The 22,800-nt window shown below is 45.3% G+C and overlaps 1 protein-coding gene across 1 annotated transcript in view; it reads right to left on the reverse strand.

The window, feature by feature from the left end:
- The window catches only part of XRCC1 (DNA repair protein XRCC1), an 89,934-nt gene that overhangs the window by 64,914 nt on the left and 2,220 nt on the right, over nucleotides 1-22,800 (reverse strand). The window contains exons 4-7 of the mRNA XM_037423198.2: nucleotides 18,621-18,680; nucleotides 11,242-11,368; nucleotides 10,407-10,498; nucleotides 1,269-1,452 (exon numbers count right to left, since the gene is read on the reverse strand). Coding sequence (XP_037279095.2) covers nucleotides 1,269-1,452; nucleotides 10,407-10,498; nucleotides 11,242-11,368; nucleotides 18,621-18,680 — 463 coding nt within the window. The remainder of the gene's footprint in view (nucleotides 1-1,268; nucleotides 1,453-10,406; nucleotides 10,499-11,241; nucleotides 11,369-18,620; nucleotides 18,681-22,800) is intronic.

Raw genomic sequence — 22,800 nt, forward strand, 5'->3', positions numbered from 1 at the left:
CACAGATGGTAATACTCTGGCACTTGTAACAGCGTCTGCCTTTGTTCAAATGATGATTTTTTCCATGTTTGGTGAATGTGTTATATACGAACTATAGGCTCGCTGCTGGAACGCTTTATGGCAAAGCAATGACTCAGTAAATAACAAAATCAAATAAATTCAAAAGTTTTAACAAAATTAGTGTAGTAATGACACTATCTAACAGAGAGTAGTATAATCTGACAAGAATTATCACATGAAAAAGTTCACACATATGAGTGTAACACTGTGTGCATGCAGTCCCACTCATGTATACATCTTGTACAAGAAGTGCCACTTTTGCCATTTTTCTATCACATGGCATCACATCAGCAATCCAATCTGTATTCTCAGATCAACAGAAAAATTCCTAAACTAAACCTCAACAAAGGAGCATTACGAGTCCAAATGGAAAATGTAAATGTTGGGTGTAAACTGCCTCAAACACTAATACCCAATGTTTGCTTGTAGGCGTGGTGTCATGGCTATAAGGTGTGGGTTTTGCATGCAGATCTCATCATCCCAATGTGTGAATTCATTGCAATGCAATTGTTGAAAAAAAGCGATGCTGCCAAGAGCTCCACAGGCCAACCGATTCTTTCATAATAGCATAATACCACTGCACCATAAAGATGAGACCAGAAAGCAGTGAAAATCGGCTAACATATTCACCACAGAAGACACACTTCTATGTTTTATGCAAAAACTATGAAGAATATATCCAGACTTTGTCCGTGCACATAATACACTATTCTCACTTCAAAGCCTTGAGAAACAAGCAATTAACACAGCACAGCTGCTGCAATCTGTAAGGAGCACTTAATACTTGCCAGTGTCATTTATTTCAAACTGTACTTTACGGATATATACACTCAAGCCTCGATATGACGCACTCGGATATAAAAAAATATTGGTTGTAATGATGTAAAAGAATACTCCTGCAACTTATGTTGCGTTGCAGATATACCTTTATAACAAATTTTTGGATATAACAAACTTATTTTGATTTAAGGTGCAACTTCATTTTAAAGAGGTTTGAATGCACAATAGAGTGTTATTTTGATAGACAGAAAGGTTTAATTTATACAGAGAAGAATGTGCAATATGTACATAAAAATATGGTCATACAACCGCTGCATCCCAACTTTCCACACAATGCTCATGTGTCAAAGACACGAGTTCTATTCTACGAGTCTGTAGCATAATCATCCACGACATTGCAACTTGACAAGCAGTAAGTGCTACCTTACTCTGAGCTTTTGGTGTCTGGGGTTTTTGCGTCTCTCTTGGCTTTGGGTGTTCAGCAGCAAGTTTCTTCTTTGCATCAGGTGTTGCACTGGGCTTCTGAGCTGTTTCCACATTGGAGGGCTTCTGCAGTTTTCGCGCTGCCAGTGGTGAAGAACTTTCTTCGGGTTCCTCCATGGCCTGCTTCCTCTAAGATTGGCAACAGGTTTTGCAAGAAAAAGAAGAGAAAGAAACAGTTTACTCATTCCACACGAGTCAACCCGACTTTGACTTTCACATCTTTTTTTTTAGCTCTTTGTTTTAGAACAAGACACGGTAATAATGATTCAATAATATCTGAGGTGCAATGTCCCAAAAACCATGGGTCGGTTAAGATAGACACCGTAGTAAAGGGCTCTGAAAATTTTGACCACCTGGGGTTCTTAACGTGCACCTAAATCTAAGTACGCAAGCCTAAAACATTTTTGCCTCCATCGAAAATACAGTCTTCACAGCCGGGATTCGATCCCGTGACCTTTGGGTTAGCAGTCGACCACTAGACCACCATGGTAGGACCAAGATATTGGGGGCCAAGATATTGATACGCAACAGCCGGCACAGCCTGTCTGGAAGAAAGAGAAAGACGACGTTGGTGGCTGGTTGTTGATGAACTGTCGCCATCTTGTTCGCCGAGCACAGTGCTTCGTATTTAATTTATTAAATAAGTTACCCGTAACATTATTGGTGGAGGTGGACGACTCTCGTACCTCGATGGAGACGCGCAGCGGTCGCAACACCGGGGACTCCTCGGCTACTTTAACTGCCAGTGCCTCATCCCCACCGGTCTCTCGATCCGAGTCGACAACCTACGTCACCCTGCCACCCCTGCTGGATCCTGGAACTTTCTCCGCTGACGGCACCATCGACGTTGACTCCTGGCTGCACCGGTACGAGCGAGTCAGTGCTACCCACCGCTGGGATCCCACGCTCATGCTCGCCAATGTTGTGTTTTACCTCGACGGCACGCCGCGGACATGGTTCGAAACCAACAAAGCCGAAATCACAAGCTGGGATCTTTTCAAATCGAAGATCCGTGATCTTTTCGGCGATTCATCTGGTCGTCAGCTCGCTGCCAAGAAGACTCTCGCCACTCGCGCCCAGACGTCTACTGAATCGTACGTCTCATACATTCTTGACGTCTTGGCGCTTTGTAGCAAGGTCGATCAGCGCATGTCAGAAGAAGAAAAAGTTAACCATGTCCTCAAAGGGATTGCTGACGATGCCTTCAACCTGCTGGTATTTAATAATGTCACGAGCATCGACACGATCCTGACAGAATGCCGCCGTCTAGAACAGGCTAAAGCCCGCCGCGTCACCCACGGCATCATGCGCCTGCGGAACACAGCTGCTACTTCCTCTTGTGATGACGCCGTCCGCCCAGTTCCCCGATGTGACAACCTCACCCGCATCATTCGTCGTGAGGTCGAGGCAGCCCAACCAGTAGCTACTCCATTTCCAACGCCTGATCCTTCACCGACCACTATCTCAATGATACAAGCCGTCGTTCGTCAAGAATTATCGAACGTCGGCCTACACCCCATTCAACCAGTCTACTCTGCCGAGCCGTTTTATCGTCGTCCATCCGCTCCTCGACTTGGTTCCAACTACTCTCGACAGCGCAATTTGTCCGAATGGCGTACACTGGACGACAAGCCCATATGCTTCAACTGCCGACGTGTCGGTCATGTTGCTCGCCACTGCCGCAATCACTGGGCTCCGCCGGCACGCTATGGTCCTCCTACCCAAGCCACTTCTGACCACCAGTCGTCCTCAACATTTGATTTTGGTTCCCCTATGCCGACCACATCCGCTGATTCTGTCGCACCTCTGACGAGACCTCGCTACGCCCGCTCACCATCCCCTGCTCGCCGTCAATCTCGTTCGTCCCCACAACGCCGTCCTGCCTCTCCGACCTATTCGCAGCGCCCCCGACCGGAAAACTAGGCAGTGCAGCTTCTGGAGGTGAAGCTGCATTGACGACGACCTCTGCAAGAAATCCTCGTGTAACATTACCGACCACCTGGAATCTGTTTAACGTTACTTTAGACAATGTACCTGTGCGCGCGTTGATCGATACCGGCGCGCATGTGTCCATAATGAGTGCTGCTCTTCGTCGCCGCCTAAAGAAAGTTGTCACACCCGCCTTGAACCGAGCCGTTCGAGTCGCCGATGGGGGAACTGCCGCGATTATTGGCATGTGCTCTGCCCGTGTGACAATCGCCGATAGAAGCACTGCTGTTCTTTTCACCGTTATAGAAAATTGTCCCCATGAAGTAATTCAAGGCATGGATTTTCTAACCGCTCACTCGGCCCTTATAGATTGTTCAGCCGGCTGTCTTGACCTTGAAATGCCTCTACTTTCTGATCTGACCAACCCACCCCACAGTCGCCTTTGCTGCATTGATTTCGCACGCCTTCCGCCTAACTGTGTCACACATATCGACCTCTTCTCTACACCACCTGTACCTGACGGCGATTACATGGTGGCACCAATTCATGCCGTGATGCTTACACATGGCGTCGCTGTTCCGCACACCATTTTGACATTTGTTGAAAACCGCACATGCCTTCCTATTGTCAATTTTGCCCTCACTGCCCAAATTCTTCCACAAGGTATCTCCCTGGCCGAAATTACTGCTCTACAAGACCATACAATTGAACCCTTCAGAGTGGATGATTGCTGCACCTCAGACAATGAACCAACTCTATCACGTTCATCGGGCGTCGACCTTGACCACATGGTACCATCAGACCTCGCTCCTGATCAAGCGGAAGCCCTTCGTCACGTCCTGGAGTCCTATAGTGACATTTTCGACTTCGCCAGCACGGCTTTAACCCGAACGAGTGTTGTTACTCATCGCATCAATACTGGTGACGCGAGTCCCATTCACCGACGTCCATACCGTGTTTCCGCATCCGAGCGCACAGTCATACAACAGGAAGCCGAAAAGATGTTTGCAAAAGACATAATCGAACCCTCTTGTAGCCCCTGGGCTTCTCCTATCGTCCTGATCAGAAAGAAGGATGGAACATGGCGCTTTTGTGTAGATTATAGGCATCTCAACAAAATTACGAAGAAAGATGTTTATCCGTTGCCTAGAATCGACGATGCCTTAGACTGCCTTTACGGTGCTACGTATTTTTCCACTATCGACCTTCGATCTGGCTATTGGCAGATCGCTGTGGATGAGATGGACCGTGAGAAGACCGCATTCGTCACTCCTGACGGGCTTTATCACTTCAAAGTTATGCCCTTTGGTCTCTGTAATGCGCCGGCCACATTCGAAAGAATGATGGACTCGTTGCTCCAAGGGTTTAAATGGTCAACCTGCTTATGTTATTTAGACGACGTTATCGTTTTCTCGCCCACATTCGACTCCCATCTCAAGCGTTTATCGGCGATTCTTGAAGTTTTTCGTCGAGCCGGACTTCAACTGAACTCGTCGAAATGCCACTTTGCTCGTCGTCAAATAACCGTACTTGGCCACATCGTCGATGCTGCAGGAGTCCGCCCGGATCCCGAGAAAATTCGCGCCGTCACGGACTTTCCTGTTCCAAAGTCAACAAAGGACGTTCGCAGTTTTGTGGGCTTGTGCTCCTACTTTCGACGGTTTGTTAAGGACTTCGCCATCATTGCACGCCCACTCACAAACCTCCTGAAGAAGGACACCCCGTTTTTCTGGGGCGCTGATCAAGCCTCATCTTTTTCCCAGCTCACGACTCTCCTTACAACACCGCGGATTTTAGCCCATTTTGATCCATCAGCTCCAACCGAGGTTCGCACTGACGCTAGTGGGCATGACATCGGGGCAATGCTAATGCAACATCAACGCGGACATGACCGTGTTATAGCATATGCAAGCCGCCTGCTATCTACAGCCGAGCGCAACTATTCAATCACGAAACGTGAGTGTCTCGCTCTCGTGTGGGCAGTCGCCAAGTTTCGCCCATACTTATACGGGCGTCCATTCCGGGTAGTCACCGACCATCACGCGCTCTGCTGGCTGGCCTCACTCAAGGATCCCACAGGACGCCTCGCTCGTTGGTCCCTACGATTGCAAGAATACACGTTCACCGTAACGTACAAAACAGGGCGGTCACACCAAGATGCTGATTGCTTATCACGCTACCCTGTGGAAGAGGCTGCCCATACTGACACCTTTCCAGACCTTCTGTCTGTGACGCAGCTACTCAACCTTGGTCACGAACAACGCCTGGATGCTTCCCTGCGAACCATCATTGGCAAGCTTGAGTCAAGGCCTCGCGACGCATCTCTACAAATGTTCCTGGTAAAAGACGGCATCCTGTATCGCCGTAACCTCGATCCATATGGCCATGACTTGCTTCCCGTCATACCAGCACATCTTTGTGCGACTGTTCTCAACCAACTTCATGACGCTCCTTTGGCGGGCCACTAGGGCGTCTCTCGCACATACGACCGTGTACGTCGTCGTTTCTTTTGGCCTGGTCTTGCCCGCTCTGTTCGACGCTATGTCGCCGCTTGTGAACGCTGCCAGCGCCGCAAAAAGCCATCTTCCCTACCAGCTGGATTCCTTCAGCCGATTGACATTCCCATTGAACCTTTTTTTCGAGTTGGCCTCGACCTGCTTGGCCCATTCCCGATCTCCAGCTCAGGCAACAAATGGATCGCTGTCGCCACTGACTATACGACACGGTACGCTATCACACGAGCACTTCCGACGAGTTGCGCAACCGATGTGGCGGACTTTCTGGTATATGATATTATTTTAGTACACGGAGCTCCACACCAACTTCTCACTGACCGGGGCCGCACCTTCCTATCAGCTGTCGTTGATGAAATCCTGCGCTCTTGCTCTGCCAAGCACAAGTTTTCCACTTCGTACCATCCGCAAACGAACGGTCTTACGGAGCACCTCAACCGCACCATAACCGACATGCTTTCTAAATACGTAGCGGCCGACCACCAGGACTGGGACGTTCATTTGCCATTTGTGACGTTCGCATATAATTCGTCACGTCACGACACTGCCGGCTATTCACCACTCTATCTTCTATACGGCCGAGAACCCGCCCTACCATTTGACACCTTGCTGCCCCCGGTCACTGAGTATGCCGGCGAAGCCATCGCGCGAGCTGACCATGCACGCCAACTCGCCCGCAGCCACCTGCAGGCTTCACAGGAGCACCAAAGACAGCTCTACGATTCCCATCATCGAAACGTGCACTTTTCACCGGGTTCCCTTGTCCTCCTCTGGTCCCCCACTCGGCGTGTAGGGCTTTCTGAAAAACTGCTGTCACGCTACACTGGTCCATACCGCGTCGTTCGCCAGGTGACTGACGTTACATACGAGATCGTTCCAGCCGATTCAACATCATCATCATCACCTTCGAGTGACATCGTGCACATAGCTCGACTCAAGCCCTATCACGCTCGTTCAACCGCATCCGAGTTGCTCAAGCACCGAGACGGTGCTTCTACTGCCGGGGGGTTATGATACGCAACAGCCGGCACAGCCTGTCTGGAAGAAAGAGAAAGACGACGTTGGTGGCTGGTTGTTGATGAACTGTCGCCATCTTGTTCGCCGAGCACAGTGCTTCGTATTTAATTTATTAAATAAGTTACCCGTAACATTATTGTCACGTCTGTTATTTTGATGTGCTCCGCTTAAGCCCACAAAGACTGTGAGCAATACTCAGCGCACATCACGTCTCAGTGTCCAAGAACATTCATGACCATTTATGCACAAGACTCGAACACTCGAGATTATTCCAGAGCTTCCACGACCATCAGTGATAAGACTGAAAAGTTCGACGTGTCATGCACAAAAGAGGGCACGTCCCAACGATAATCAGTTGATCGACGACCGGCACTTTGTTTGCCGCTATCAGTGCCAGCGTGTATCGCTGTATTCTCACTTTCTGTTCATCGGCCACAACTTCAGCCAAATAAATAGTTTCATCTTCGACCACAGTCTGCTCCCTTCGTCCACGTCACGACCCCGTGACAATATGCTTCTAGGATTGTACTAGCATAGCTATACTAGTCATCAGCATGACACCAGTGCGCAGTTAGAGATGGGCAGCTCGAAACAATGTTCAGTTAGTTAAAGGGCACCTAATCACCCTGCGTTCAAAGACGAGGGAGTTATTTCTTTCTCCCGTTCACTATCCTTTCCTACAGGCAATATCTCCTCCTTGTCACTTATTTCTTAAGAGCATGCATAAAATGTCAGCCCTAAGCGGTGTGCTTATCAGGATTTCATGCTTGTCGGGTACACTCTGTGATCACCATTTGTGCAGTCAGAAACACAAGAAAAATGAAGTGAATTCAGCTGATCGTGCACGATAGTCACGCAGGACAAGGAACAACAAAGGCTGGCATCATAGTAAAAGCAGTGTACGAGACAATTTCGAACTGATATTTTGTGTACCAATCGAGCACGATATGTGTCACATTGACGTCCCGTAAATCGCCGTTCTTGCATCACGAAGTGTGCCAGAAATATGTGAGATGCCAGAAAAGAATAGCACACTCGTTTTTTTTTTCTTTCACATTTTTAGAGGCTGGTGAGGGGCTTTTTAAGTGAGGCAACTCTATCTTTGCAAGTTTTCTCGTGTCCTTACACCACCCATTCGACAGCTGTCTTGATCTGCCTGTTCGATTCCTCAGCACCCACTCTGCAACTGTAGCAGAATGCACGTTAGCTGCCTTACGAATTAGCCTACGCAATTCTGTTTCATTCCCTCAAACTGAACTGTAATATAATCTATCCCCATTCATTTCCCAGCCAGCAACAGTGCATTAACATCTCCTAAAGTTACCCCCATAAGTATTTATTCCATTAACTGTTGAATGATCCTTAGCTGCTTTACCATGCAAGTACTTGAGCTTTGGTTTCAATATAAACGCTGACTGATCTGAAAATGTTGCGCCTATCACATGTACTATAATATGATTTTCAGGCAAAACAACGACCCCTTTTTCAGTGTATAAGTGGGGCACAATACCAAACAAAAGAGCTGCAGGCTACTGAATTTTTCGATAATCGATTTCTATATTAAATTCGCTTGTAAGCACCAAGTGGTGCACAACATCGGGAGGACTTTTCGCGCTAGAATATACCGTAATTCAGGGGCCACAGCATTTCATGCATTGGCTTGAGACAGTGCTTCAGCAAGGGTCCATACTGTTACGAATATAGGACACAAGAATGTCTGTATGCTTGAAGTTTACTTAGAGGTAAAGAAATTCACGTAGTTATAGTCTTGCTTACATAATAATAAGTCAAGATCCCAACCGCAGTACGATTTAGAACAGCGAGCTGGGCTAGTTGGTAGGTATTCATTACAAAAAACTGGGTGTGAAAACACGGTCACTAGAAAAAGGTGAAGGCACCACAGATGCCAACTAACAACAGTAAAGGCGCAAAGGTGGGAGAGAAAGAAGGCACGAAAACTCGTCTGGGCATGCCCAATCAATAGGCAAACCTATCAATCGGGCATGCGTGCAGGTCTACATGACAGATAACTGCTAAGGCATTTGATTTCTTTTTTTAAGCAAGTTGATCAGCATTTGACTCAAGCATGTGTGCGTGTTAACCAGGTATAATTGTAACATAAGAGATCGCTAACAGAAGGCTCACTGTCTGATCTTTCTTTACATATTTCAGAGTGTGTAAGCGCCCGCTGAAGTTTGATGAACGCATAGTTTTGTACCGGCACAGGGATGAAGAAGTGTAGTTAATGACTGAGGTCAGTCATATCCATAACAGTGATAGTGCATACAATGATAGTGATAGTGCATCAATTAACTTGAAGAAACCAAATGCCTTAACAGTAAGCTTGTGCAAAATTGTAAATTTTCAGTTAAAAGAGAATAGTGATTTGATTTGAATAATTTCAAATCAAATTCAAATAGTATATGTTATTGCACATCAGACAGAATGAAAAATAAGCACATTTGCCAAGGCCCAACTTACCTGAACAATACATTTTTCTTTTAATTGAAACAGGACATCACCAAATGTCTGTCTTTTTGGTTCAAAGGTAGCAGAAAAAACTTTGAACAGTGGCAGGATTTGACTTTCAGTACAGTACAAGTGATAACATGTAAAATATGTTACACTTTATATATATTAGACTTAGATCATATAAGCTAGTACAATAAGCATTTAAACATATATATGGAAGAATTGATGTGAGGGTAATAGTATGTTCATTAACCTTTAAGCAAAGCATCGTGGCAGCGCAATTTTTCTTGTACAGGTGTATTCACGGCTTAGCAGCCCTCCACTGCAGTGAAACCACACTCACAAAAAAGTTACATGCGAATTAATACACGTTTAATTCATTTCGACTACTTTGCAATTGATGATAATTTAAATTTGAATCAAAGCGAATTCAAATATGTTATTATTCATCTGAATATTGATGCAAGCCTGCTACACAGTTATCTGTCATATGGACCCGGATGCGTGCCGGATTGATAGGCTTGCCGATTGCATGGGCATGCGCAGATGAGTTACCGAGCCTTCATTTTTTTCTCGCAGTAGGTAGCGGGCATCTGTGACGCCTTGATTTCTGTCTTGTTTCTGTTTTGCACACCCTGTCATTTAGAATTGACACAAAAAAGTGTACGGCTTATTCTTGTAGACTGCAACAAATTATCGTGGCACACAATACCACACCACTTGGCATAAAGAGAGGTTATTGCAACATAAATTTCTACACCATGCATGTTTTGATAATCCTAGATCTTCAGTATGAAGCCTCCTAGTTATCAGCTGAACTGTGACATGTTCAAGACAACTCCACATCATTTCGTTGGTAAATTTTTTATCTCAGCAGTAGTACTACAAGTGAACCTTGTTTTCTGTGCATGCTAAGGAAACAGATGTAACAGAGCTTGCAAAGTCAATGCAGAGAACAGTAAAAAAGTGTCTTATTAGTAAGCTCTCGATAATTTATAAATGTACAAATTAAGTTATTAGTAATTGAAGAGTATGGTAGAACTCTAACTGAAACACACTACTACAGCATACACCCTAGTCCAAGTGTAGCTTGGGGATACTAAGTCCAATTGGTTGTTTTTTTATTAACCCCAAAAGGCTATAGAAACTTACACTGCTGGCTGGCTTAGATGGCTTCAAACTTTTCTCTTCCGCAGTGCGAAGTGCCGTCGCTGCATAAGAGGCACCCTTTATAGCAGCAGGACCTGTAAAGAAGTCGAGCATTCACTAAGTGAAATAGACAATGAAGACAGAAGCAAAGTTACCGGAGTAAACACAATAAAAAAAACTGAAGGTGTAATTAAAATGTAAACAATCAAGACCCCTTTCTTGATATGCTAATTCATGCTACAATGAAAGAAAGCAACCTCTTTTTAAGCCTGGACTTTGTAAAGGCGCTGTTACCCCCTGTAAAGTTCTTTGCACCTTGTGGTCGCCACGTGTCTCACGAATAGGCCGCATTTAGGTTCAACAGCAGCCGAGCGGGAAGTGGCGCTGTGCTCGCGTGAGTTGGGGATAAAGGGGAAGCACCAGCAGAGCCACGCAACTGACAGGGGAGAGGCTAGGCCGGGGCACGGGAAACTAAACAGTAGTGAGACTATTCTGGATTTGCACGTGCCCAGATGGTTGGCTCCTGCGGAGGCTCCTGCAAAGGATCTGCAGGGGACGGCAGCCATGGGTCATTTTTCGTGGATCCCTCGTGGTGAGTCAACCATCAGTGACGCCGCATTTACGGTACCTTGCTGTCATGTTGTTTGTGTGTTGTATTGGCATAATGTATAACGTTGTTTAGCGTGTTGCAGGTGATATATTTGATGCAGCTGGCAAAATAGTTGTTTGTACAAGCAAGTGAATAGATGTACACAAGCTTGTTTTGGTTTGCCCAAGCACCTCTACTGTCCCTGTGTGTTCGGAGAGTGGCATTCTCCTCTCAGACCCCACCACTTACTGGTTGAAGAATCAGCAGATGCTCTTTCTTTCCTCTTGGCAAACCACGCACCAACAGCAATATCGGTTTCATCTTCCTCGTCTTTCAACAGTAAACTCCCCAACGAACCCTTTGGTGGAGGCTCCACCTACAAGGAAAAGTAGTTACATTGATAGCAGTTTGTCTATTACAGGAAATATAATATTGAAGTGAATCACACAAAAGTGAGAATAGATTGGGTAACTACACCTTGTTGAAACAAAACTACGTAGTACTGATGAACGGAGAGTACTACCTATGAAACGAAATACCTAGTACTTTGGCTCTTTAAGGGGAGATGCTACTTGAAGGCATTTTTTTTTTTAATATTCACCCTACAGCAATGAAACTTGAGCTGTTTATGGAAATTTTTATGCTGATTTCAAATATATAATTAGTTTTCTTGTAAGTCGCTTACTTTTAGCTCTGCAGAATGACAAAGTGAAAACCTTAACCCTTTTGCCCCCCCCCCCCCTCTTTTAATCACTGAACTTCCGTAATTTTTTACCATTCATAGTTCATAATATTTCAAATAAAGTGCAGAATGCAAATAACTACTTAGGAAGCACATACAAAATATGTAATGCACGTGAAAAATAATAGACGTAAAAAGTCCATATTTCACCTACCCTAGAAAAGGTTTAAATAGAATTTTTTATTATACAATAAAATATTGAAATTTAAACTAGATAATTGCATTTGCCGTACTTTGGCAAAAAATTGGGCAAAATTTCATGCACATGTGCCCCTCCTTTTTCGGGGAAGTGCCCGAAAAAGGAGGGGCACATTGAAAAAAATGGCAAAATTTGTGTTTTGAGAAAAACGAGTTTTAAAGTTAAAATTGAGTTTTTATTTACGAAAGATATCATTAAATCTGATGAAATTTGCACACCAAAAAGAACAATCCTTCTTGTAGTGGCTACTGCGACTAAAATACGCCAGCCCCATGAGTTTGTCCCTCTTGGCTTTTTCGGGCCGACTCTTCACAGACCTTTCGCTCACAGAGAGGGCTATGAAACGCTTGCCAAACTTCTGCTCCATCTGGCAGAACCTTGTGCCAATTGCACGCTAGGAAGAAGTTTGACAGGACTGCGGAAATCTAAACTAAGTACAGTGTCATGCCACTTTGCAGCCATGTTTGTGCCACATACCATCATACATAATGGCAATGTCGTCCCCGCTAAGTTCTCTCACTGCGAGCTCTTTCAACCTCGCAAGATTGGTGCTGACATCATCCATTGTCGCATCACGAACTTTCTGAATGACGGGTGTGAATGACTTTTGATGCATTGGTTTTTACAAGCCAACAACTGCCACAAATCAGGCCAGCTGCTCGTAGCCTATTCCTACAGAGTGTGCCGCACAACGGCTTTCACTTGCGAGCAATGCTTTCTTCATTTATAACGGAGATAGTTACATGAGAAAAGCATTGTTCAGCTGCGCTGCTTGACAAGACATGGACCCCGCAAATAGGCTTCACAGCACATACAGGTGCGCAGCGGCCAATGGCGGTCCCCGATCCGTACCATGCGATAAGCCAGTCGCGGTGCTCAAAAAACGCGCAGAAGCGTGCTTTTTTTCATTATTTCTTGGGCCGCATCAGCGAGGAAAACTGTTGCTGCTTTAAGAGTGAGGTTCGACTCTTCGGCTAATGTGATCAACAATGGTGAGCCGCGGCGCATTATCGGCGGCAAGGTGCTCGAAGACTGCACACTTTGGACCTTTTAACAGGGACCTTGTGCTCTTTAGATGCAATTTTAAAGCAATTCCAGTTAAGTCTCGACCTGTATTTTTTTTTATAAGAGTAGTGGTACTAATCCTATCAAAACAGGCAAAAATAAAAAATCGGTAATATTGAAAAAAAAAACTCGCGTTTTTTGACCCGCATATCCCCTTAATTGTCTAAGTTGCAACATGTCTTTGGTTCCACTTCCCTACCAAAATGTATTTATCAAATCGACCAGCAGTCTATATTTCATTCCTCACCCAGAGCTTCCAATATGTGGGAGCTTAAAAGTCATTTAGGTTAATGGCAATTTAAACAGCTATGCCAACCTTAAAAACTCTGATTTAAATGCAATAAATGAAGCACATAACCCACAGTAACATTTTTTTATGCTTTGGTAAGGTATATGAAGTGCCACCTCTTTTTTTTGCACATGCTTGATTGGCACCTTCGCATCACTAACATGCCACTAGGTAATGTGAAGGCTTCTGCACGTACATGCAACTGTCTACATGTTTCACAATCTGAATGAGTTTCTGAGGTGCACAAACTTTTGTCCCGCGTAAGCTTCACTGACGAATAAAGTCACATTCAAATTGCATATTTTGAAGGGCTTTCAATCAGACAAACAAGAAATAATCTTTGACAAGGCATCTAGATTCTAAGGCATGAATCAGCTGAATGCATTTACAGGAGTACTTGTGATGCTAGAGATCACCAGAGGTGATCTTGGAAATCAAGATGAGCATAGATGAGTACTGTCATAGTGGGCTCAGTATAAGACAAGTCAGTTACTCGAATAATTAGAGTAAGAAAGGGCGCATGTAAATGAAGGATGGGAAATTAGTGGCTATAGGACTGCGTACTTACATTTAGGAGTAAATTACAGAACCCAAGGTGGTCGAAATTTCCAGAGCCAACACTGCGGTGCCCCTCATAATCATAATGTCACGTGCTTGCTCACGAAAGACGATGGCAGTTGTGCATGTGCCACGAAGGACTACGAAATAAACGAAAAAAAAGAACTCGCTTGCGCATTCTAATTAAAAAGATCGACCTGCTTCTGGTGTCTCAATCTCTGCGGCAAAACCTCTGTTTTGACGTCGTGACACTGGTGGAGGTGCTGGAACCTACAACCGGATGCAGGACAGTCTTGCTCGGACTCGTTCACCTAGTCCAAATATCCAGCCCTTCGTCACGACTCCGGTGCACCGATTCAGTCGGCGCCTACTAGGCCTAAGTCTGGAGTCCACACCTGTTTCGCCTCTAACCAGCATGGCAGCTCCTACCACATCCACGGCTACCCTTCCATCGCAGACCACTCTTCACTTGCAGGTGACTCTTGAACATCCTTGAGTTCCTGAAGTTTTCCATGGGGAAGAGTACGAAGATGTCGAGGACTGGCTCGAACAGTTCGAACGGGTCGCTGTATCTAACCACTGAAACGAACAGCACAAAATTGGCCGTGCATATTTCGCCCTGGAAGATAGCGCTCGCACGTGGTACGAGAACCACGAGGCTACTTTCCAATCTTGGGAAGATTTCCGTCGAAAGCATCGCGCCACATTTTCGAACACGGACCGATGGGATCGCGCACAGCAACTGATTGAGGCTCGCGTACGAAAACCCAACGAAACAGCCGCCATGTACGCAGAGGGTATGATCCGTCTGTTTCGATGACCTGACCCAGACATGCCCGAGGCGAAGAAGGTGCGTCACTTAATGCACGGTGCCAAAGAACCAGTGTTTGCGGGCCTCGTACAAAATCCAATCCACCTACAACAGTAGATGAATTCATAAGAGAGGCGCCTGTCATAGAGCGCGCACTGCGACAACGATACCGACACTTTGACCGCCTGCCGAAACACACGGCAGTAAGTGCTGCAGCTCAGAACACTGCCGTATGTGAAAGTTCTTTGCGACAAATGATTAGGGAAATACTGCGTGAGGAACTTCGGGCCCTTTGCGTCCCTCCTACCCAACCGCCCGTCGCATCTGTTGCCGAAATCGTCCGCCAGGAGTTGAGGCAAGCCGTTACACCACCCGCGCCAAGTCCTGAGCCACATCCAGCGAGCTACGCTGATGCGATCTGTCGTCCTCCACCATCATTTGTGGCGACACCCTTCCAGCCACGACCCGCAGCCGTACCTTGGTGGCAACGGGATTCCATGAGACGACCACCAGTTCGCCGAACTGACTTGTGGCGCATGGCCGACCGTCGACCTATTTGCTTCTGCTGCAGAGAACCAGATCACATTGCCCGCTATTGCCGTCATAGCGATTCCGGGTTCGGGAACTTTTCTCGTCCCACTTCTTTTCACTCTGAGGACCGTCATGCCCATGATGCCGATCAACTGTCGACTGGCCAAGCAACTAGATCGCATCGCTGGCGATCTCCATCTCCTGCGCGTCACCGTTACTTCCTTCAGAGCTACGCGGACGTCACCAAAGGCCGTTCGCCTAGCCCGCGCCAGGGAAACTAACTGCTGCGACCTACGGGGGCAAGGTTGCCAATCGTCAAGACACGGAAAAGTTCTCCCTAATATCGCAACAAGATATGACGACAACCACAACGAATACGACAACGAATACTAATGCCAGTGAAGTTGTACGTACTGATCTTGGCGTTTTCATTGACGGACATCACGTTACAGCACTGGTCAACACTGGCGCCGACTTCTCAATAATGCGACAAGAACTCGTTGACCGCCTTATAAAAGTCAAGACACCTTGGACAGGGCCGCACATAAGGAGTGCTGGTGGTCAGCTGATGACTCCCACGGGTAAATGCACCACTCGACTTCGCATGGGGATTCTAGCTTCGTGGCCACTTTCGTCCTGTTGCCAGACTGCTGTAAAGAGCTAATTTTGGGCATGGATTTTCTTGCGAGATCATGGCGCTGTTATCAACATCCCTCAACGTATGGTGACATTTTGCGCACATCCACATGCCGACGACAGCAGCGACGAACTACGCGACCGTTTGCGAATAGCCGACGATGTGACGCTCCCACCGATATCCTGCTGCCTTGTGTCTGTGTCCAGTGGGTGGCCTTCCTATAAAGATGTGATAGCAAAGCACATAGTCACTCTTTTGCTCACGCAAGGCATTTCCATTGCGAGAGGCATCCTAACCCTTACTGGTGGACAGGCAGAAGTGCTCCTCACAAACTTCAGCAATGAGCGCCGTCAAATCCAGAAGGCAATTGCCTACTTCAACGATATAGACCAAGCCGGGGATTGCTGTGCTTTGCAACCAGACGACGCGACAGTCCCTGCCTCGACAACTTTGTCGGTGGATATCTGCTCCAAGCTACCGCCCTCTGAAAGGAAGCGCCTGCTTGGACTTATACACCGATTCGAGGACTGCTTTTCGCGTACGTCAAAGGTCCAGCGGACATCATTGACCAAGCACCGCATCATTACTGAAGACAACATGCGACCCATTCGGCAGAACCCCTACCGTGTGGCTCCGAAAGAACGCGAGGAGATTCAGAAGCAAGTACAGAAGATGCGCGTGGATCACGTCATACAACCTTCGAAAAGTCCTTGGGCGTCCCCCGTAGTTTTGGTCAAGAAAAAAGACGGCAGCTTGCGTTTCTGTATTGATTATCCCAAGTTGGACAAAGTAACGAAGAAAGACGTCTATCCACTGCCTCGCATAGACGATTCACTCGATCGGCTGCGTCATGCGCGCTTTCTCTTCAATGGACCTCCGAAGCGGCTACTGGCAGATAGAAGTCGACCACAGAGATCGTGAAAAAACGGCCTATGTGACGCCTGATGGCCTTTACGAATTTAAGGTGCTTCCTTTTGGGTTGTGCTCGGCGCCAGCCACTTTTCAGCGTCTCATGGACACCGTACTATTGGGCCTGAAGTGGCAAACATGCTTGGTCTATCTGGACGATGTTGTATTCTCAGCATCATTCGAGGAACATCTCAGCCGTCTATTCACCGTACTCCAAGCCATACGTTCGGCCGGCCTGACTTTAAAACCAGAAAAATGTCATTTTGGTTTCAACAAACTCAGCTTCTTAGGCCACGTCGTCAGTCACGAGGGTGTTCGACCTGACCCGGCCAAAATAGACGCCGTAGTGCAATTTCCTGCACCCCGTGACAAAAAGGCTGTGAGACGCTTCTTAGGGTTGTGCGCCTATTACCGGCGATTTATCAAGGACTTTTCGTCTGTTGCGGTGCCAGTGACACGACTCACACGTGAGGACGTCCTCTTCTTTTGGGGTGAACAGGAACAAATGGCATTCAATGAACTATGACAATGACTGCAAACACCTCCAGTCCTTGCGCACTTTGACCAGGATGCCCCTACAGTACTTCACACTGACGCCAGTAATGTAGTTCTAGGTGCCGTTCTGGTGCAGTGGCAAAACGGCTGTGAAAGAGTAATAGCTTACGCCAGCAGAACTCTCTCTCGCACGGAAGAGAACTACTCGACCACCGAGAAGGAGTGTCTCGCCGTGGTGTGGGCAGTCATCAAATTTTGTCCGTATTTGTACGGCCGCTCCTTCAAGGATGTTAGCGACCATCACTCTTTGTGCTGGCTCACCAACCTTAAAGATCCATCTGGTCGTTTGGCGCGCTGGAGCCTAAGGCTTCAAAAGTTTGACATGACCGTCGTCTATAAATCCGGGAAGAGGCACACCGACGCCGACGGTCTCTCACGGTCACCAGTGGAAACTGTCGCTCCTGATGACGAAAACATCGACACGGCATTTTTGGCAGTTGTCAACATGGCCACTATTGCACGAGAGCAGCGCAGTGACCCTGAGCTGTTACCACTCATTGAATATTTAGAAGGACGACGTAAAGACGTGCCGCGGTTATTTGCTAGAGGACTGCCATCTTTTTGCTTGCGAAACGATGTTCTCTATAAGAAAAATTTCTCACCAACCGGTAACCCACACTTGCTTGTCGTGCCTGCCCCTATTCGAAAAGAAATTATAGAAGCGTGCCATGATGAAGCAACTTCTGGTCATCTAGGCTACACCCGAACATTGTGCCGACTACGATGCAAGTACTACTACTGGCCAAAGTTACCTGCTGCTGGTAACCATCACGTGCGAACTTGCACCGACTGCCAAAGACGCAAAGCGCCTGACAATATCATGGTTTTCAGACGTGAAAACTCCCAACAATTATAAAATATTATATGTAGACAACTGCTGATCAAAACCGGAAGTTCAAAGATAAGATACTTTATCGGTATTTTAAAAGCAAAAGACAGCATATTTTTCTATTCTCAAACTCAAAATATAGATGTTCTTGAAATTATGTAATAGGCCAATGCCAACGTCAGCCCCACATACTGCACAGTATAGCAAGAAAAGAGCAAATTAAGTGTAACTATCCTTAACACAAAACTGTTTTTCCTACCGCAATAATGTTTGGTTCACATATCCTCAGGCCACATGCGTATTTCGTGACCTTGTCCAAAATTGTTGCAGGGCCCCTTTGGACTTCTTCAAAGGCTGACAATTACACTAACAGGCCAACATAAACAGAAATTCCTGAGATTTTGAATTCTGTGCAGCATCTTTGCTCAACATTTGTTTGTGCTTCAGACACAGAAAAGACGCCATGTTCTTAAAGAACAACCCAATATAAACAACTACCGTACCTTGGAAGTATTCTCTTCGGGAGAATGCAGTTTGATAAAAGCAAGGCCATACTGGATACTCTGCAAGAACAGGTGAAATACAAGACAATGTTGAACCCAGCATGTGAGTTACAGGCAAGTCAGTACAATGCAGCGATCAATTCCACTTGATTACAAGCCCATTTCATTCAATTGGTATCAGTGAATATGAGAACTATACTTTAATAACTGACAAAACGGCAATGTAACTTGCTTACAATTTTGTTCCATCTCATAACAGGGATTACCTCATGCACAAAATTATTTCCCAGTAGTCACACCATAAATGAGAATGAGTGCTCTTTGAAAGTACTGTTCACTAAAATTTAACCCTTTATTGCCGGGTGTCACGAATTCAGTTCTCCATTTTTCGTTCTTTTTTTGCCTGAGTGACCAAAATTCAATCTTCTATAAAATTTACTTGGTGCGCACACATCTAAGAGGTAGCGCACAACACGTTACATTATTCTGATGTGCACTTTTTGTTGCACTATCCTCACTTTCGTGGTACGTCGCAAATTCGGGACATTCGGCATTTGAAACAGTAACTGGTAACTGCCGGTACGACAAGTTCGTGTTTTATTTATTGATGGGTGATGGACATCCACTCAATTCATTGAAAAATAGGGCTTCGCACGCGCTTGCCACCAGATGATAAAAGTTACAATAGCTGTCTTCAGAGCGAAGACGACGATATCGATCCTCATGCACAAGCACCAGTGCCTCCATCAAGCGGCAAAGATGAAGATGCGGTACATGAACCAAGCGCATGTTTAAAACATAAAGTGCGACGAAAAAAAGAGACTGTCAAGAATCGCAGACAATTCCACATTGGAAAGCTGCTCTTCCTTAGTGTGACACTGTCCGAGGTCCTATTAAATATTTTTAGGAATTTTCAGTGTTGCCTTCATGGGTCACAGTGTTGAGCAGAGTAATCTTTTTGCGACACAGAAAAATCCTAACAAAGGACTGGCTCTGCCTCGTGGCAATCCAGATCGATTTCTTGACACGTTCACTTTTATGTCACTATCGACTCCTAAGTAGTCTGCTATAACAGGAGCCATAGTCTAGGTTTCCCATGCTATAGTCACCGACATGACGTCACATGATCATAAAGGAAACAACCTAGCCAAACTTGCTTTTCAACAAGTGATTACAAGCCATCGCCCGATGACTCAAGCAGGGATTGTCTTTTCAAGGTTCGACCTTGAACATATCTCTGTATTGAGCCACATACTGGTAAGTGCCTGTTATAAGGAATTCGCGACATACCTAAAGATATGCATTAAAATCGCATTTTGGACAATTTAACTGCTGAGTTAAGTAAAAGTTCATATTTAATGCTAAAGAATGAAAAATAAGTTTTTTTCTTGGGCGGCATCATAATTCAGGCACTAAAGGGTTGAATGTGACTGCAGAATTCCATAGTTAATTTATTCAAGCATACTCAGGTGTACATCTACTCAGACTAATTAAAGGCAGACAGTTACACTACATACGGGCAACATTTAGGGACACTAAAGCATCATTAGGTTAGGCAGTAAATACCGTACGCCTACATGTTGAACAAAAAAAAAAGCATATAAAATTATGAACAGTCAAGCCAAACAAGTGAAAATGAGATGTGAAAACTAATATAGGGCGACACTTTGTCAAAACTACTTCCACCTGCTACTAGCAATAACAGTGCACGTATAATACTTCAAAAGTGAAAAACTAAGACAGGGCAAAGAGTACCAATATACTATAGTGTGCAGTGGTCCTTAAAATCGGGGTTTGTGAAACCATTTTTTGGTGTCCTTGAAGCTCATAATAATGTCCAATGACAAAATAATGTCCAATGACAGCAGCCCCCTCTAAATTTATGGTATGCTTCACCGCATGACACTTTTCCATTGCAGCAGAGCTGATTTGTGCTCCCTCTACACTATGAAGTAGCTGTAAAGCTTTCGTTGCAGCCCTCTATGACATACGTATGCGAGCGTGCTCTTTCTGGGCTTCTATACCCGAAGCACAAAGATAGCTAGAAATAGATTGAGTGTGGCCGCGGACCACAAAACTTACTGACAAGCTGTTGAGATGGAAATAGTATAGCACTTGAAAGCGACCATTCTTTACAAGGTAGAAATACAAGAAGACACCTATTTCACGATTCACATTGTGTTAACTTATGACCCCCAACCCCCCCCCCCCCCTTATTTTTCTTGACTGAAAGGGGTTTCTCATCTTAATCACCAGTCCACAATTCCACAATGGGTCCCTGAAAGATCAGTGGCTCAGAACCACTGGTATAGTGGATCTGTTTTAAAAAAGTGTCCTGCAGTAAATAACAAAACGGAGGAAACGAATGGAAAAAACTAAGTCGGCACAGGTGTCCATGGTTATGCCGTCTGTTGCAGTCCCTGCTTTGAACCCAAGCTTGAAACTGCTTGTATGTTTTATAAATACATAGCCAGAGGGTGTTTTTTTGATTCAACAGATTATTTTGATAACCAGTCCAGTCACATGCAAGATTTTACAGCTGGACTGCTCCAAAAGACAAGTGCGACATGCCAAAAAATCAGTTTACATCATGAGGTACAGTAAAAGCTTGTTAATTCGAACTTCGCGGGGCTGGAAAAAGTTTCCAAATTAACCAAATGCCGAGTTACTGAAAGTATTAAGAAAACCACAATAATGTGCATTACATCAATACACATTCATTTGCTTGATGAATAGGTAAGTATTGGATTCATTTTGCATAAGAGCGGTGTAAAAGCAGCAATATTCATCATCCTATGATTTCGTTGAGTGGGCAAGCACAGTGTAAGACTCCCATGCTTGATTATCCTGAAACTCTGCTACCCCTCTTTACACACCATCACCATTGCGCACACGTGATGATAGTTCTTTCCCGGGTAGAATGGCCATAAACTGATTGTTCGTCCGTCGCAATGCAGAAAGAGTTTTATGCCAGCACGCTGCCCTCAGCTGACAGCTCTTCATCTCCAACAGCTTTCGCCATGTTTGTGTTTTGAGACACTGCATGCGCACTGCAGAGTTGAAACAAAGCTGCTGAGTGCCAGATCCACAGGTGCACGAACCATGGTGCCCAACCCAATATAGATAGCAGTGCAGACAGCGCTGCTTCATTTTGGTAGTCTGTGAAGGGCATTCTTGCTTTTTTTTTTTTTTTGCATCGTACATCTCCAGTGCCTTGCACTCGATGCACTCCAAGAATCGTCTGAATCAGCAAAGTTGTGGCCATGTATGACTGAATTAGGGAGAGTTTTATGTTAATAAACATTGCATATGCTTGCTGGAATCAGAGAACACATCCAAATTATCCAATTCTCCAAATCAAAGAGGCTCATAGTCACGAAATTTCACTGCAATTACCAAAAATTAAGTAACTACATATTAAGCTAATTATTTAATGGGAAATCACTTCATGTCACTTGTGAGTTCCTGAAGGATGCCTTAGCACGAGTCCAAAAGCCAGACACCAGTTCTGCAATATGCTTTGCCAAAATTTTCAACAAAGTAGAGCGGTGTTTCGGTTCTTGAAGCTAAATGCACAAAAACAGTATTTGCAATAAAAATGGAATAACAGTGTATTCCTTACTATTTGTTTGAATTGTTTATTCTGAAATTTCAGTTATTTTCCAAATTTGTACCAGGTATGTATGTCTTCTGAACCAGCTGGCTTCAACTGCTAAATTGTGGTACGTTCCCTGAGGTTCAAACACCGCTTAACAACAAATTCTGTTGATTCAACTATGTGTAATGTTTTGTGTGTGTGTGTGTGTGTGAGTAATGTCTGCCTTTTTAACCAATTGCACCAAATAAGCATACATTAAATAAAAAGTCTGAGTTAAAAAAAAACACAGTACAGTGCTCATGGACTAAAAAGTGCAATCGACACTTTTAATATAACCATTGTACACACTACTGCTCAAGCTTACTGCATTACGTAGATACCAATCTGGCTGTTTAAGACAGCGTTGGGTCTGATGTAAATGCCCAAGTCAAAATCACAGCAACATGACAAAAACTAAAGAATATGGAAACAAATGTGTGTGCATCACTGAGCCCAGAATGTTCACGTTTCACTCCATGAGCACCGTACAGACACAAAACTGTCCATCGCTAGCTAAGGACAACATGGTGCAACAATGAATCG

The sequence above is a fragment of the Rhipicephalus microplus genome, chromosome 4, assembly GCF_043290135.1.
Source record: "Rhipicephalus microplus isolate Deutch F79 chromosome 4, USDA_Rmic, whole genome shotgun sequence".
NCBI lineage: Eukaryota > Metazoa > Arthropoda > Arachnida > Ixodida > Ixodidae > Rhipicephalus > Rhipicephalus microplus.